This window comes from Podarcis raffonei, chromosome 5, assembly GCF_027172205.1.
Source record: "Podarcis raffonei isolate rPodRaf1 chromosome 5, rPodRaf1.pri, whole genome shotgun sequence".
Classification (NCBI taxonomy): domain Eukaryota; kingdom Metazoa; phylum Chordata; class Lepidosauria; order Squamata; family Lacertidae; genus Podarcis; species Podarcis raffonei.
In genome coordinates, this window is record NC_070606.1 from 98,068,398 (window position 1) to 98,085,980 (window position 17,583).

A 17,583-nucleotide genomic window follows, 5' to 3' on the forward strand; every position below is an offset into this window, starting at 1 on the left:
TGCCCTGCAAGACGAATGCCTCGCAAAACGAAAAACGCGCAAGACGAAAGGGTTTTTCGGTTTTTGCGTCGCTTCGCTAGACGATTTTCCCTATGGGCTTGCTTCGCAAGACGAAATGTCTTGTGAGTTCTTGCGAGTTTGTTTCCTTTGTTCCTTTGTTTCCTTGTTTTCTTACAGCCGCTAAGCCGCTAATAGCCGTGCTTCGCAAGACGAAAAAACTGCAAGACGAAGAGACTCGCGGAACGGATTAATTTCGTCTTGCGAGGCACCACTGTATACCTGTTAGAATTCCTGCTCCGTGATTGCAGTCATGGGATTGTTGTCTTTCACGTGACGGTGTATGTTTTGACACCACAGAGTGGGAAGTGAGGGAGACAGGATGTTTGTGTTACTGTGTTCCGTGAAGTGGGACTGTTATCCTTTGTTCTTTCTCTCTTTGCTGTCTGATACTAGAGAGGGAGCCATTTTGCAGCGCTCCTTGTGTGTTTATATGTAAATGAAGTAGATTAGCCAATATGCTGAGTTGCTGAGGTCTGTTAAGCAAGCTGCGCAAACTCTGCGGATCCCGAAGTGTGCCGGTGTCGGTTGGCATCGGTCGCTGTGATGTTTGGGCTGAAGAAAGCTTATGAAGCTCCCGAATGATCGACCAGGAGGGAGGGAACATGTCAGTCAAGCACGTGTCTCTGCCAGGGTCCTACTCGAGTGTAGGCTGAACTCCTGACAACATCATGCGCTTGAGCATTTACCCCGAGACCTCGGCCTGCATGGGCTGCCTTTCCACAGCCCAGACTCAAGAGGACATCGCGCATGAAGGTATGTTTGAGGGAGTGTGTCAGAACCCAACAAAGGATGTTGCAGCAGCCAAAGTTACCCAGGGCAGGACGGAGAGTCTGTATCAATACACTGACAAAATGTATTCTTCAAGGCCAAAAGTTTTCCCGGTGTCAAAAACATTATGGTGGTACAAAGGCAGGTGAGGCTGTGAAACTCGTCTCACATCTTCCCGAAGTTGCAGGCGAGGAATAACGAAGAACAAAGCCACCGCTTGGGTTTTTTAATTTATTTATTTTGAAAACTGGTTTCTCGTGAAAGAGTACACTAAAGAGAGCATAGGTTTTTCCTTTTGTCACCCATAAAATGTGGACTGCCTGCTGCCGGTCAGCACAGAAGCGACAGAGCATGCACTGAGCTGCAGGCTGCAGCAAGAGCCTCCTCCGGGCCGTTTCCTCAATTTCAGACGTAATGCGCACCAAGCTTCCTTTAAGGGCCCTAGGAGGGGGAGAAAAATAAAGGACAGCGGAGACAAAAAAAAGGCAAGGAGTTAGTGGCAACCACAGCTCTACCACCACACAGTGCCTTCCTCCAATTCTGGGCCCAGATTCACTCAGCTGCAGAGGCGAAATGGTGGGGGTCTCAGCCACCCTTCACGACTATCCCAGCCTCCCCCCAAGCTGGCGCCCTCAAATGTTTTTGGACTGCAGTCCAGAACACCTGGGAGGCGCCAGAGGTTGAGGAAGGCCCAAGGAGCCGGCCGGCCCAAGGAGCTTCCTGGAGCAAGCATCTTCTAAGCAACCCATTCCAGTTCTTCAGATTAGCTTGCAACGAATGCTGATCATTTCAGCGGTTCAGGAAAAACAACAGCACTTCCAGAACATGGCTTGCTTTTTGGGAGGGGAAGCCGAACCGTCTGATTTCTTCAGCCACAAACTTGCCTGCAAGGTCATCATTTGTGATTAAGGCGCTGTGACCAGCTGGAGATATGGCAAACGGCTTCTAACTCCCCTGCTCCAAAGACTGCAGCGGATTAACAGCCGGCTCTACAAGAAACCTGAAGGTGAGGCTTGGGTTTCAGCAGACCCAGTCAAAGCAGAAATCGAAGCTGACCCTCTGAGCCATCCAGCCTGGCAAGAGCCCTCAACATCAGTCCAGGAATCCAGAGCTGACGTCCAGGACCTGCCACGCTGCAGAAGAGGCACAGCCCTGGCCAAGGCCCAAGGCTGCCTGTGGGAATGAAATGGCACAGGGAACGATGGAGCTGAATGGTACAGGCAGAGCTGAGAATTCTGCACTCTGCCCAGCCTGGTTCAGTTCTCAACAGCTACTGAATTATTTGCCAGTTTTGTGTGCAGTTCTCTGTGCAGAAACCAGTTCAATCTACAGTCATAGCTCGGGTTGTGAAGGTGATCTGTGTGGGAGGCTCGTTTGCAACCCGCAGCGCCGCATCTGCACATGACACGATTCGGTGCATCTGCACATGCGCAAAGTGCAATTTAGTGCTTCTGCGCATGTGCCGAAACCGGGAAGTAACTCGTTCCGGGTTCGGCGCAGTCCGTAAACCAAAAACCCACAGCGTTCGCAACCCGAGGTATGACTGTACAGTGGTACCTCTGGCTGCAAACGCGATCCGTTCCGGAGGCACGTTCGCAACCTGAAAAGAATCTAACCCACATCTGCGCACAGGTGAGTCACGATTCGCCGCTTCTGCGCATGACGTCATTTTGCACATCTGCGCATGCGGCGAAACCTGGAAGTAACCCGTTCCGGTACTTCTGGGTCGCTGTGGGACACAACCTGAAAATGCTCAAGCTGAAGCAAACGTAACATGAGGTATGACTATACTGGATTTTAGAAAGCTAGTGAATGTCGCACTGCTCCTGTTGTTTTGAGAGCAGGTTCCGGGTGGATAAGAGCAAAGTGATGGACTATATGGAACTGGCGGAAATGACTGGCAGAATCCGAGACCAGGGAGAAGAGTCGGTGGAGGAAGATTGGAAGAAATTTAAAGACTATTTACAGAAACATTGTAAAATTAATGAATGTTAGAAGGATGTTGGAATGATGCTATGTGGTTTTAGCAGAAATGTTATAAAGGATTAGGAAAAAACTGACTGTTAATTGGTGAAAGGAGAAAGTAAAGTTACATTATATTAAGATAAATTACAGGACAAAAATTTGAAAAGATGGAAAGGATTTGCTGAAACAGATAATCGAACTAGAATACAAAAAAGGGAGGTGTGAGGAGGTCAAGGAAATAAGCTAATGAAAGATAAGTTATGGGAAGATTCGCTGTTTTTTTTGGTGCTTTTTTAAATGGATTTTATTTTAATTTTTTTCCCTTTCTTTTTCTCATCCTTGTTTCTTCCTTATTGTGATGTGTTGTATTGTTTTTGTTTAAAATTGTGTTTTTTACTTTTTCTTTCTGTAACCTTTAAAACTTTAATAAACATTTTTTTTTTAAAAAAAAGGATAAGAGCAAAGCCTGACTTTCCGCAACACGGGACTAACCACGATGCTTGTTGCCACATAATGTCGAGGCCGGCCCTGTCATTGGGCGAATGACAGTAATGGAGCTTCCACATCCAAAGGCGGCATACCTCTGAATATCAGAATACGGCAAGCTCCACCGTCCCCTGCACACATGATTTCCTCAGGGGCGCTGCCTTGGGTTAGGTACAGCCCAGGCAGGGAGGTCTCCCTCTTACGTACCCCCATGTCTTAGTCATCAATGTATTCAAAAGGCTCCGGAGGCTCTGGTTCCTGCTCCTCCTCCTCAATCTTCGGCCCATGCGCAGCCACGGGCTCCACCAGCTCTTCTGTGTCCTCGCTGGTGTCTCTCAAGACAATGATGCCCCCAATGGAAAGCTGGAGAAAGAGGAGCACCAGGTGAGTCCAAGGTTCCCCGAGGCTGAGTCAGGGTCATGCGGAAGCTGCATCACAAGCCAGCCAATCCAGAGCAGGGGAGGGGGCAAGACCCCCTTGTTTAATTACGGCTGCAGCTAAATTTAGCCGCCTGACAATCACTGCCCCCGTTCTGGCACCCTGCCCAGCAAAGGGACATCTGCATGACACAGGAGGGGACAAAGAAGTCCAGCGTCTCCAAGGTAATCCTGACTGGAAATGGCCCACTGGCCCTCACCTAGCAGAGAGAAGAGAATCTACCAGGAAGGTCTCTTGCACAAGCCATCATGCAATGAAGAGGAGCCAGAGGTGGCCTAAGGCAGTGCTTCTCAAACCCTTTTTTCCACTGCACCACACTTTCAGATTTATTATTATTATCTGGCTGGGTTTCCCCAGCCACTCTGGGTGGCTTACAGCATATATAAAAAATTGTAAAACATCACACACTAAAAATTTCGATAAAGGGCTGCTTTCAGGTGTCTCCTAAAAGTCAGATAGTTGTTTCATTTCCTTGGCAGCTCGTGCCACGCCATTTATTTAAATTTTTGCCTGGCACCTAAAAGTGTATAATGAAGGCATCAGGCACACCTCCCTGGGGAGCACATTCCACAAACGAGGAGCCACCGCAGAAAAGGCCCTGTTCTCGTGTTTCCACCTTCCGGACCTCTCATAGAGGAGGCACATGAAGAGCAGCCTCTCATGATGATTGCAGGGTCTGGGTAGGTCCATATGGGGAGAGCAGCCATTGATAGCCCTCTCCTCCATGAATCTGACCAATCTTGTTTCAAAGCCTTCTAGTGAAGGGTCCTATGGTTAAATACAATTTAACCTGCTCAAAGCCAATGACGTTAAATCAATGACATGGTGAGTGGGATGAATCTGTCACCTCCCCCCTCCCCCAGATGCTGCTGGACTACAAATCCCATCGTCCCCCTGCCCAGGAGCCATGCTGGGTGGGGCTGATGGGATGTCAAGTCCAACAACAGCCAGGAAGTGCCACAGGTCCCCCGCCCCCCACTTTATGGTGTGAAGAGGGTTGTCAGAGGAGAGATGTGCGCTCGACTCACGGTCTTGAAAGGCTGGTATCGGCAGCTTTCTGGCATGGTGAGGACCTTGAGCTGGGCGGGCATCACCCGGGCCGGATTGTCAAGGAGCTGGAAGGACGGCTCAGGCTCTTTTTTCTTCTCCTTCTCATCCTTCTTCTCGGTTTCGTCCTGTTTGGGGACGGGAGGAAGGAGGCGTTAAAAACACACACAGCCAAATACATACGAGAGGACAGGACCTGGAGCCACAGCAGAACCTGCCCGTCGTCCAGCCTTCGTACCAGCACAGACGTGCCCCACGTCAATGAATAATAAAGCAAAACGAAGCCAAAATCCAGGCACGCCAGGCAGCCTTAATGGGTTGGCTGCAAATTTTAAAAAGAAGCAGAACTTTATCCTGTCCCGTCCGAAGCTCAACGATGGGTGTTTTTCTGAGCCATAAAGCTGTCTCGAAAGATGGCAGCGGTGAGAAATCGGCCGGGATTGATAGCTCTCTGGAGGCTACTTCAGGTACACTTTGCTCCCCTCGTGGGCTGACGGAGGGAAGGCTTTCCTTCAGCCTTGTTAAAATGCCTCTGGGCCTGTGTCATGTTTTCCCCCCTTACAGGTACGGCCGCATGTTTGGACAACACAGGAAGAGGGCTTTCAGTTCCCAGAGAGCTGGGAAGAAAAGGTGACACCCCAGAGCCAAGAAGACACCCCAGAGCCAAAAGGACACAAAGATGAAGGCGGCCGGAGTGGAAGACAGAGGAGAGTGGCAAGATCCAGACAGGCTTCAGTTTCTTGACTCGGCTATAAACTCACCGGGTGGTCTTGGGGAAACCACGGTCCCCCTCGCTCAGCAATGTGGGCGTACTAAGAAAGAATGTCCTGTCCTTCAGATGGAAGGATAGCTGCGCATGAAAGCTCCTTCAAGTGGTCTATTAGCCTCCCCGGATGTTCAGGACTACAACTGGAGGGTGATGGCCGCACTTGCAGGGAATGATGGGAGTTGTAGTCCAAAACTACTAGGGAAGGCTGCAGTACATAAATGCCCAAACCAACTTCCCCAGTGCCTGCTTCCATTTTTTAGTTCTCCCCACTGCTCCTACTGCCCCCTTGACTGCTGGGCCTTCACCTCTGGACCCAGTTCAGGCCACCTCCACCCCCAAAAGCAAAGGACAAGCCAGGGTGGGAGGGAACACAGCTTGCTGCTCACCCACCCTGGGCAGAAGAACAGGGAGGGACAGGAAGGAGCAGTGGGGCCAGGGGTTTCTGCTGGCGTGTGGATCAGTCTCTCAACACTGGCCCTGCACCGACCAGAAAGAGAAATGGGGTGGGAGGAAGAAACATGGGAGCACCACCCCAAGGCAGCTTCTGAGCAAATGACTCGAGCAAGTGATCCAGGCCACATGCTACAAAGGAAGGTGGAGACCCCAAGAGGCTCCTGGGGTGGTGGCAACAGCAAGATTCTTCTCTGATCCCAAACATTAAAGGTAAAGGTAAAGGGACCCCTGACCATTAGGTCCAGTCGTGCCTGACTCTGGGGTTGCGGCACTCATCTCACTTTATTGGCCGAGGGAGCCGGCGTACAGCTTCTGGGTCATGTGGCCAGCAGGACTAAGCCGCTTCTGGTGAACCAGAGCAGCACATGGAAACGCCGTTTACCTTCCCGCCGGAGTGGTGCCTATTTATCTACTTGCACTTTGACGAGCTTTCGAACTACTAGGTTGGCAGGAGCAGGGACCGAGCAACGGGAGCTCACCCTGTCGCGGGGATTCAAACCGCCAACCTTCTGATCAGCAAGTCCTAGGCTCTGTGGTTTAACGCACAGCGCCACCCGCATCCCCTATCCCAAACATTAGGAGCAATAAAAAGGGAGCCTCCTCTGGCAACATCTCAGCCTCTTTAGGAGAAATGAGTGCTCCGGGACAATCCAACCAGATACCCGGAGAACACTGAAAAATGGGAATATTTGATGTAGCTCAGCACCCAGTTTTGCATTTCCCCATGTCAGTTCTCCTCTCCTAAAGAACTCACTCCAAGTTAGCTTGGCCAGAGTAGAAGCAAGGCTGCCCTCCTCAGAAGGAGCCTCCTCATCCACTTCCGAAACTGGTCGGCTTGGATAAGACTGCCTCTGTCCCGCTTGCTGCAATCACGTCTTTGCCCCTCTTCGGCCTGCCTCCCATTCCTTTCTCTGGGGCCCAACTGAAGGCCAGAGAGTGGGATGAGCAAATAAGGGCCAGGCAGAGGGAGCAGGGTCCCTCCCGGCCCCACGGCCCATGGCTAGGCTTCTGTCTCCCTCTCCACGCTTGACCAGCTCCAGACACCACAGTCTCTGCAAGCCAGAGAGCTTCCTGAAGGTTCGGCAAAACATGGTGGTTTCTCCAAATAAACTTGTTCAATTCAGGTACCACCGTAAGGTAACTGCAAACGCCACTTAACTACGGGATGAAACCACATTGACTGAATTCATTCAGGGTTTGCTGGATTTAGGGTATAGCCAAGATCTTACTAGTGCTTTGCAGCACAGGGATGTTAGACTAAGGTCGCTGCTTCTCTCTCTTCCAACTGCAGTGTCAATTTAATGTTGCCTCTCTCTTGACTGACACTGAATGGAGTTGGTGGATCCTTACTGAGGCCTAAGGAACCCACAGACAGAGAAGAAGAGAGTTTGACCACCGTGATGTGGCTCCAGAGGCCAGGCTTCCTAGATCAATGCCTCGGAACAGCATTCCTGGATGAGGATACGGAGGATGGGAGATTACAGACTCACCACTTCCATTTTCTCCTCTTCCTTCTTCTCCTTCTCCTTCTCTTTCTCCTTCTTCTTGGCCTTTGCCGTGATGGACAGCACAGCGGTAGAAACCTGAGCGTGAGAACAACAAAAGGCTTTCAGGAGAACAAGCCAATAATGGTGCTCTGAGGGTCAGGCGCAGATATGGCAGGGGGGCAGGAGGCCCCAACTGGAGTGGGGGAAGTGTGTGTGTGGAGAGGGGTGGAAGAAGGAGGGTCAGCCCATGAAGCCCCCAAGATTAGAGGGCCCCAAAGTTGGAGGCCCAGTTCACTCTTGCTTCTCAAAAAGTTTGTTTTCAGAGGGTGAGCAATCAAGAGTTCTTAATCTCCTGAGGAGCCTTCCAAGGCTTCTCTGAAAGAGTCCCTGGAGCAGGAAGAGCCTCCCAGCTGGCCTCATATCCTTTCTGAGCACGCAGAGGCAGCAGCCTTTGAGGGCTGCTTTTGGGGTTAATTCACATTTTGACAGATCCGTGTACACTCATTAATAGTGTACATCTGAAAATGCTGGGCCATTAGTGGAAGCTAGCGCAAGAGGGCTTTCCCCAAGAACCCTGGAGGAGGAGAGGGAAGACCATCCCACTGGGCAAACAGAGATGCTCACACCGACTGACCAATCTCCTTAGCGCTGCACTGAATTCCACCCATAATTTATGATCAATAAAAACACATGTTTGAAATGAGGGAGGGAAGCATCAGGGATTCAGGACTGCCCGCTGCTCCCTGCCAGGCCCACCGTTTCAGGGCAAACTTAGGTTTTCTACCACACATTGTGTGAAATAGCACAGAGGGGCAATTTTGGCTTTGATCTCAGGGGCAGAGAAGCCTCGAGACATGTGAAGGGGTCCTAATGTAGCAGCAGCAGGGGCAACTGTTTGTTCTGTCTGCGCACAAAGCCAAGCAGCCCACATGGAAAGAGGGGGGCCGTTCACCCACCTTTTCTTTCTCCTTCTCTTTCGGCACCTCCAGCGGGGCTGGGTAGGCAAACGTGGAGGGCTTGACGTTGGATCTGTACTGCACTTTTGGCATCTGCAAAAGGAAGAGAGAGAGTGTTTGGAGGGCAAAGTCGGACAGGCATGGCGGAAGGCCGGAGAGCAAAGCGGTAGCCTCGTGCGGTGCCCTCGTTGAGACACGCACACAAGCCAGGTGAAGCACAAATGCTGCCTCTGCCACTCGCCGGAAGCTTCTGAGCCATCAGGGGACTGAAACATCATTATTCCATTACGAGGCAATTTAGTCCCGGTGAGGCAGTTGAGCTCTCGCTGGCTCCCACACGGTACAGAGCACTGTTTATGCTCTTGCTTTCTCTCCCGGCTTTTCACATTTCGGCCATGACTGGAAAAGGGATGTTGAAGGCAGGGCCGGGCAAACAGAAAGTGTGAGGTTTGGTGGCAGGTTCAGAAGTCAGCATCCCGAGAATCTCGCATTCACACATGCCCCAAGTTTCTAGCCCTTGTGAGGCTAGAGGAAGGATGCTGAGAAAGACGGAAGGAGCGTCTTGCAAAGGCTACAGTGAAATAAAAAGGTCAGGGAGGATGGGGAGAGTGGAAAGACACACTCTTTATTCGACATAAGTCTTCTGAGGGATTTCACATGCAATTTCCTTCCCTGCTGTGACGCCTGTCAAAATCCTACAAACTTCATTGTGCGGATCCTGAATTAGAATCAAGCACAAGTACCTAAAGTAACACCGGCTTTGGTTAAGTGTGGCCACTGGCTGCTGACTTCCAAGGCCAAATTATAACCGAGAGCAGATGAGCCTGTTTGTGGACTGTACCACATGGGGCCTTTGTGATTGGGTCCCCTCCGTCCTCAAAGGTTCTTAACACAACCATCTCTCACATAAGCTAGTCCCCTATGTGCAGGGACATATTTTTTTTACATATCATGGAGAGTTCCATCTTGTACTTCACAGACTGAGACGAGACTGCAGAAAGCAGGTTTATCCGCTCATCTGTGTGTCTCTGAGAACCTGTCTCTGCCGCCTGCGCCAATCGTTCAGCTCAAGGTGCTCTTGCCGGATTTGCAGGGATAAAAGGGTAGCCTGAAGTATGCGAAATTCAGGCGGAGAGGTGACATGTGCCCAGCCTGCAAAACACATTGCTGAATTCGGCTTGCTGTCGTTGCAGAATCCGAGTTACTTCTGAGACGGCATTTCCCTCAGGTTTGATTTCCCCAGGACACAATTGCTCTGAATCATGGCCACAGACACAGATGTGGTTGTGCAGACCCAAAAACAAGCAGACTTGGGCAGCAAGCAGAGAGAAGTCAGGAAGAGGCTTCTCACCTTACTGGGTATTTTCACGTGGCAATTCTCTCTGCACCTCCCTCTTCGGGAAAGCTTGGAAAGTGCTTACCCCACAGCCTGGCCTGCCTGGGAACGTCTAGTCCTTCACACCACAGATTCAATGGACTTAGTTGGGGGAGAGGGCCTTAGGTCCGTGGTAGAGCACCTGACATGCTTGCAGAAGGTCATCAGTTCAATCCCTGGGATTACTAGTTAAAAATTCTGGGAAACCTTCCATCAAGCGCCTTGAAGGGATGCTGGCAGTCAAAGTAGGCAATATTGGGTTTCACTCCCCAACATCTCCAGATACAGGAAGCAAGGCTTGGGAATGGTCTCTCTTCCAGAGACTGCAGAAAGCCGCTGCCAGTCAGAGTAGACAATACTGGACTAGAAGGACCAATAGTCTAACTCAGTAAAAAACAGCTCCATACGTTCACATGATAAAGTAATGCAATTGCTTTTCTGAGTCCTTCACCAACCTGGTGCCCTCCAGAGGTTTGGGACTAGAACTCTTATTAGCACCACCCTGCGCGGCTGAGTTTAAAACATCTGGAAGACAAGAAGCTGGAGAAGGATGCAGAAAAGCAACCTGAAATCTGTACTGTAAATACAATATATTCTTCTCCTATTGGCAGAAGCCCCAGGTTCTGACCAGGCACTTCTTGCACATTCTGAAACTCATACTTGCAGCCTAGAAATCTCTTTTTAAAAAAATTATTCTCAGGATGCTGAAGGTGATGGAGCTGGAAGTACAAGGACTGCCCAGAGCCCTGGTTCTGCCTGTTAAAAGGATCAAAGCAAAGGACTGCGTTTTGAGGATGGCGTTAAGAGGGCTGTGCAAATCGGCGGCGGCAGAGTCCGAAATAAAATCATCTCTACTCTCCAAGCTGGCAAGTCATTTTTCCTAAACCACCCCTGAGATAAAAGTCTCCAGCAGTGTTCAGGAAGTGGCAAAGGAGGAATGAGGCGGCTTCAGTTTGCTGTGCATTTTCCCTGCCCCCCTTAACCAGAGGGAGGGCAACTTCAAAACCTGCCCTCAACCCTGAATCTTAAGCTACCTACCACGATCCTGGCAATTTACAATCACTTTCTTTAACGTTGCCAGGAAACAGCTCCCTTCTTCTCCTGCCTACTGGCTGATGCAGATTCTCATCATGCTTTCCATAGCTGGGGGCACAAAATCCTCTCAGAGGGGGAAGCTTGAAAGATTAACCTTTGAGAGCGCCGATGTGATGCTGTGCTCACTGCTGGCTCCCCTTTTCGCCCACAGGAATCAAATGGCGCCCGAACTTAACGAAAGGGAATATAATTGCATCCCACAAATCTATTTGAAAGGGTGGTGCTGAAGAGAAGAAAGATCAGCAGTTCGGGCTTAAGGAGAAGCCGGAAACTGAGAATCTGAAGGCGGTTCCCCTGAAACTGTTAGAGGACCAAACAATTGCCTTGGTTTTGGGGACAGACTTGCGATGAGGTCAGATCACTGATCCACCTGGCCTAGGATGGGCTTCTCCAGGTAGCTGCTGCTCCCTAAAGTCCCAAGAGGGTATTTTTCCAGCCCTGCTACCCAGGGTCCCTTTCACAGGAGATGCTGAGGATTAAACCAGGTTACCTTCTGCAGGCAAAACACCTGTTTGTCCATTATAAGGAAGCTGCTATGCTTATTGGTCCTTCCAGGCTGGTGTTTCCCGCTCTGACTAGCAGTTCCTCTCCAGGGTCTCAGGCAAGAGGAGGAAAGGCTTTTCAAATCACCCATTAATTAATTCCCTTTTTTAAGGAGATGATAAAATATTAGATCCAAGACCTTTGGCTCTACAGGCCTGCATGTGTACTACAGTGCTCAGCTTGGAAATCACAATGCTCAACAGCTGAAAGCAGAAACCCCAGGGGCAAGACAAGGCCAAACCTATTTACACAACCAACAACAACAACAATTTATTATTTATACCCTGCCCATCTGGCAGGGTTTCCCCAGCCACCCTGGGCAGCTCCCAACAGAATATTAAAAACATGACAAAACATCAAATATTAAAAACTTCCCTAATCAGGGAATGTCTTCTAAAAGTCAGATTGTTGTTTATTTCCTTTCCACAGGGCAGGTGCCATTACCGAGAAGGCCCTCTGCCTGGTTCCCCATAACCTCACTTCCCACAGTAAGAGGGAACCACCAGAAGACCCTCGGAGCTGGACCTCAGCCGAATGATGCGGGTGGAGATGCTCCTTCAGGTATGCTGAGCCGAGGCTGTTTAGGGCTTTAAAGGTGAGCACCAAACTATTCTAAAACTCTTCTTCACTGGGTTGGGGAGGTAAGAGGCAACTCTGGAGAACGCAGAATGCCACCAGGCCATTCTGACCGAAGCAACGCCATTTTGGCCCCCGGAAGGACATACCTTGAGGTCCTTGTTAAGGCCGATGACGCAGGTCGGGGTGAAGGCCAGCGACAAGAAGTGAGAGAGAGGAAACCAGAACCAGAACTGGGTGAAGACCAGAACGCCGACCACCGAAGGCATGTGTGTGTGTCCAGTCCTCGACTGCAGAGAAATAGTCACGTTGTGGCCGCCTGGGGAGGTAGCACAAAAGAAACACGGGAGGTGAGGGTTGCTTGGATTTACAAAGGGCCCAGAAGAGCCACTGCAGTTCCATGAGGTTCGGGCTGGCCTCTTCTCCAAGAAGTGACTGTGATTAAATGGTATACCAAACATTGAAATAAAACAATAAGTAAAAGGAAATCAAACTGGGAGGAACAAGACAGTAGAAAGAGTTTGCCCTCCTCACTCCCACCCGTGTCAAGCCAACTAGAGGTGGATATAAACCAGGCTTCCCCAATCTGGTGCCCAGCAGATGTTTTGGGCTACAATTCCGTGTCCCTGCAAGGTTGCTGAAGGCTGACGCAGGGCTAACAAACCAACCGCTTTTTGTTCACCTACTTAGAAAAATTCTTGCAAATCCTCATTCAGAGTGAGCGGTAGCCATCATTTGTTTGATGTGGCCGGTCATTCCTAGAAACACTGGGATAGCTCAGGGGCCAGAGCATGGGGTGTTAATCTCAAGGTCGTGGGTTTGAGCCCCTCAAAGGATTCCTGAATTGCAAGGGGTTGGACTAGACGACCCCCGTGGTCCCTTCCAACTCTATGATTCTATGATCCCTCTCTAGGAACCGACCACAGTGAGCACTTGGAAAGCGGCTAAGAATGCAAAAGAAGCTCTGCAGGATCAAAGCATCCGTTGCTCTAGCTTAGTGACGGGCTTTGCAAGCAGTGGTCAGCCAGATGTTTCTCGGAACTTAAGAATAACATGTCTCCTTTATTATTCCCCCTCCAACACCAGGAATTCTGAGGTAACTTGCTCGGAATACAGAGATTTGACTCAGCTGTCATGAAGGTATGTGGCAGAATGTCTGATAAACTAGTCAGAGGTATAATCCAGCTATGTAGGCTTTGCTGATGTCATCTTTGTATTGTTGCTAATTAATTTATATACTGTACACCACTTCAGAGATTTTTTCTAAGAGGTTTATATTTTTTTTTTTTCTAAATGAAAATAATAAATACAAATAAATGAGTATCTCTCTGCTCCATTCTCTCTCCTTCTCCCTTATTTCCACTTGCCTGGAAGCAAAATTACTTCTCCATCCTTTCCCCCCATCCAGAAACCTCCGATCTTCCTGTGCCTAATAACTAAACTAGGAAGAAGGGGAAAGTCTGCAAGAGATTACATTCCCCCTCTCGACCAGAAGCAGCTTCAGATTCTGCTTCCTTCTTCCTACGGGTTATAAATCTCAGCAGCAGAATTAATCCTGCCAGATAACCAAACCCCTTAATTTCATCCTTGCAAAGCAGAGATCAGAGAGCTCATCAGGTTGATGCAACGCAGACGCTCCCAGCCAAAGCCAAACAGAAAGGTTAGGCCCACAGAGGGAGTGGGAAGGTGTTAATCGGATTTTCAGGGCTTCCAACCAGTTAGGCAGATGGGAGCTGGAGAAGGCCACCGGCATATTTATTGCTGCTGATGAGGCAGAGGGCAGTGGGCCTAATCTATTTAAGATGCAATCAAACTTCAAGCCCTTTTACATGGGGGGGGGGACGACTATGGAGCCCCTCCTCAGCCATCAGACCTGTAGCAGACCTGCCTGGGAGTGCAGTTGCAAGGCTGACAATGGTCCAGATTTGGCCAGAAAGTAAACACCATGACCAGAGAGACCAGAAAGTTCTGAATTTGTAAAGTGTATTCTGAAAAGGGTGCAGTATAGTTGAGTTCTACAGGATCACTCTGGATTGCTTAAGTTGGGAAGGGGCTCCCTGCTAATGAGTAGTGAGATCTCTCTCTCTCTCTCTCTCTCTCTCTCTCTCTCTCTCTCTCTCTCACACACACACACACACACACACACACACACACTTGCTTCAGGCTGTGTTCACGGGCCAAGCACACTCTGCTGAAACCCATCATGACTTCGGTTTAAACAACTTTGGAATTTTATTTTTCAACATTTAGCCTCTTGACTTCGCCTGCCTAAAATCTTGTCATTTCTGGAGGAGGTGACCTCAGTCCTCAAGCATTGCATTCACACTCTCACGGTTTCTGTTCTCTTTGCATGACACCCAAACTTTCTCTTGGCTCCCTGTCCGCAGGGCCTGTCTGGGAGCAGGAAAGTTATGCGATCTTGCTCTGCTCCTCATCTCAGAAGCATCACCAGGGTTTGAAGGGACGAGGGTTGAAACAGAAGCAATTTAGAAAACAGGATTGCTAGGAATTCTTCCAACTCAAGATCAATTTGTGCCGAGCTGGTAAAGAGTGATTTTTCTGTAGCCACATTCTGCCACTTTCAAAGCCAATTTTTCGGCATATTATTAAACTGGTGAAGAATGTGGGGTTGTACTACTTGTTCACATAACTCATACAGCACTCTGCTTAGAAGCAGGAAACTGGTTTATTTGCTGTCTTTCCTTTGCTCTGCACATTCATTCTCAACTCTGGACAATTTTGAAAACGAAACAAAACAAAACTGCCACCCTGCATTTTCCTCCCCATGACTGGTTCATGCACTGGTAGCACCCCAACTTATCCTTTCTGGCTTGTCCACCTTTCTCACCTTTAACCAAGGCTTAGCTGCCAAAATCGTGCTGGCTGGGACTGATGGGAATTGTAGTTCAAAACATTTGGAGGGCAGAAGGTTGGAGAAGGCTGAGTTACAGCCAGAGAGATTTATAGATGCCTTTCTCCCAGAACCTGCTGATGTGGTTCTGGAGATCAAGTCACATGGAACTCTGTGGCCTGGGAATTCTCTACGGCAGCTGAGAAATAAGGTCCCCAAGCCCCGAGATGTTATCACTCCATCCCTCAAACAGATAACCACGTCTTCCCATCAGCAGGCAGCTGTAAATCTTCTGTGACAATGTAGGGACAACCTGAGATATGCATCTCTGAGAAGAAAGGTCAGCCCTGTTTGTGCAGACAACCAACAACCCGAGGCAGGTCCAATTTCAGGACGTGTCAGCCAAGTGATTCACGCAAGCAATAAAATCCAAAAGACAGAATCTCATTTGGCTCTTTGTGTTGCTGATGTGCTATTGGTGCTTTAACAACTCGGGGGACTAATGAGTTGTTTACGAATGCGATGGAGACATCCAAAGCAGGATGGACAGTGGCTGCAGATTGGGTGCAGGAGCTTAATGCAAGATAGAAACTGAGGAGCCTTAAGGACTGCTGCTGCCCCTTGCAGATGCATTTGACCGCTCAGAGCTGCCATGAATTCTGTGGGGCGGCCTCAGGCAAGCCAGTATCTCTCAGCTTCTGCAAAATGAGGGTGAACATCATCTGGGGTGGCCACCAACCAGGGCAGCTTTAAAAGGAGCTTGGGCCAATCCATGCAAGGTAAGGCCATCCATGGCTACCAGCCACAAAGACTATGCTCTGGTCCCCCAGTCGGAAGGAGCATGCCTCTGAGCACCACTTGCTGGAGAGTGCGCTGTTGCACTCAGGTCCTGCCTATGGGCTTCCCAGAGGGATCTAGTGGGTCACTGCGAGAACAGGAAGCTGCAATAGAGGCTCCTTTGGTGTGATCCAGAAGGATATTATCTTGCTTTTCAACAGTGCCAGCTACAGGGCTCAGCCTCTAACTTGCAGGGCTGCTGTAACAATTACTGAGCACATGAAGCACTGTGGACACGCTTCGCAAATTCTAATTATTAGGTATTAACAAATCTGCCAGCTTTTAGTCCCCATGCCAGGAGCATCCCTACGTGCATCAAAGGCCAGGATCCTTAAAAAAAAAAAGCTGCCCTGTGAAACCTGGAAATGACACATGTCCGTAATGACCGCAGATGCTTCAAGACAACTATCCAAGGACACGATGCCTCGCTTTGCTTTGCTACGGCACACAAGATGGGCAATCTGTAAAGCCCTGTGCATACTGATAGGACTATACAAATAGACCCATTACCATACTTTCATAATCATTCAAAGTACTTAAAGGAAAACAAGGACGGCGGCAAAGTACACATTCTGTGGGGGAAGTGGAGAGATCAGCGTGGCTAGGAAAAACCTTACACTGGGCTCCGTGCAAGTCTGCATGTTCCAACCGATTTGTTCAGCGAATTGAACAATAAAATGAAAAGGAATTGACTGAACCCAACACCTCCTTGCAGCAGCAGAAATCACCTGCGTCCAATATGCCCTGAGCCAGGATTGCTCCAAACTTGGCCATCACATCGTCGTGTTTATCGTTGATGACTTTGGAATAGAGCTGCCTGAACTGGCTGACCTGCAAGAGAGAAGAGAGGGGCAAGGTTTAAAACACAACTATAAAACAAAACAAAACTGCAGAAGGGAAACCCATCAAGGTGCAGGGGATTCCAAACACAATTCTGTGACCCTTTAAACAAATTGGTTTATTCATTCACCGTTCCGTTTATATCCCGCCTTTCCTCCAATGAGCTGAAAGGGGCATACATACTTTTCCCTCACTCCATTTCATCCTCACAAGCCTGCGAGGTAAGTGAGGCTCAGAAGCAGTGACTGGCACCGAAGGTCACCCAGTGGGCTTTCTTGGCTGAATGGGGATCTGAACCCTGGTTTCCCAGGTCCTCGTCTAGGTCTGAGACTCCAAGTACTAGATCGCACTTATCTAGGAAGACTATGTTCAAAACACACCTGCCATTCTCCTTGCCCTTCAGTAGCAAACTGAATCCTGGGTTTAACCATCTGACCAAGTGCTAATCTGAACCGGATGGCATGAATCAGTAGCAACAACAACAATAATAATAATAATGGCGTAAAATCTTCCTAGGCAGCAGGGGCTGCCATTCCTCTCTTGCCTTCCATAAGAAGGAAAATCCTAGCGCTAGAGTCAACAAAGCCAGCCTGTACATTTCTGGACAAGGGCAGAAAGAATGTTCCAAAGGCAGGATGCAATTCCTCCCCGTTACTCAATTTTCTCTAATAAATCAAACCAAATTATGGAAGCCGCTAATATGATTCCTTCCTAAGCCAATTCCTCTGCATGCTTAGAATTGCTTTAGAGTAATGAATGGAGCGGCGTTTCCGTAAAAGCCCACGACGAAAGAAAACAAGGAAACTGCTTTATGTGCATTCGGCATTTATTTCACTGGATGGGTTTGAAGTCTCTTAACAAATTCGGGTTGGTGGGGGGCGAACTGACTAAAAGACTAACGAGGACTTTAAGTGCTCCCCTCCCCCCCCATGGGCATTTACACAGGGCTTAGCTCCACAAGCTTCTCCATCTCAGAGAACAAGGACAGGGACAAGAAGGAATTCACCCCAGAGTTTTCTGCAAAGAGGATACCCTCT

General features: G+C 49.3%; 1 protein-coding gene across 1 annotated transcript in view; it reads right to left on the reverse strand.

The window, feature by feature from the left end:
* Positions 1 to 1,045: 1,045 nt before the first annotated feature.
* The window catches only part of PSMD1 (proteasome 26S subunit, non-ATPase 1), an 88,651-nt gene continuing 72,113 nt past the window's right edge, over positions 1,046 to 17,583 (reverse strand). Inside the window, exons 19-25 of the mRNA XM_053390850.1 lie at positions 16,435 to 16,537; positions 12,168 to 12,337; positions 8,430 to 8,522; positions 7,477 to 7,569; positions 4,746 to 4,892; positions 3,487 to 3,642; positions 1,046 to 1,269 (exon numbers count right to left, since the gene is read on the reverse strand). Coding sequence (XP_053246825.1) covers positions 3,496 to 3,642; positions 4,746 to 4,892; positions 7,477 to 7,569; positions 8,430 to 8,522; positions 12,168 to 12,337; positions 16,435 to 16,537 — 753 coding nt within the window. The 3' untranslated portion in view covers positions 1,046 to 1,269; positions 3,487 to 3,495. The remainder of the gene's footprint in view (positions 1,270 to 3,486; positions 3,643 to 4,745; positions 4,893 to 7,476; positions 7,570 to 8,429; positions 8,523 to 12,167; positions 12,338 to 16,434; positions 16,538 to 17,583) is intronic.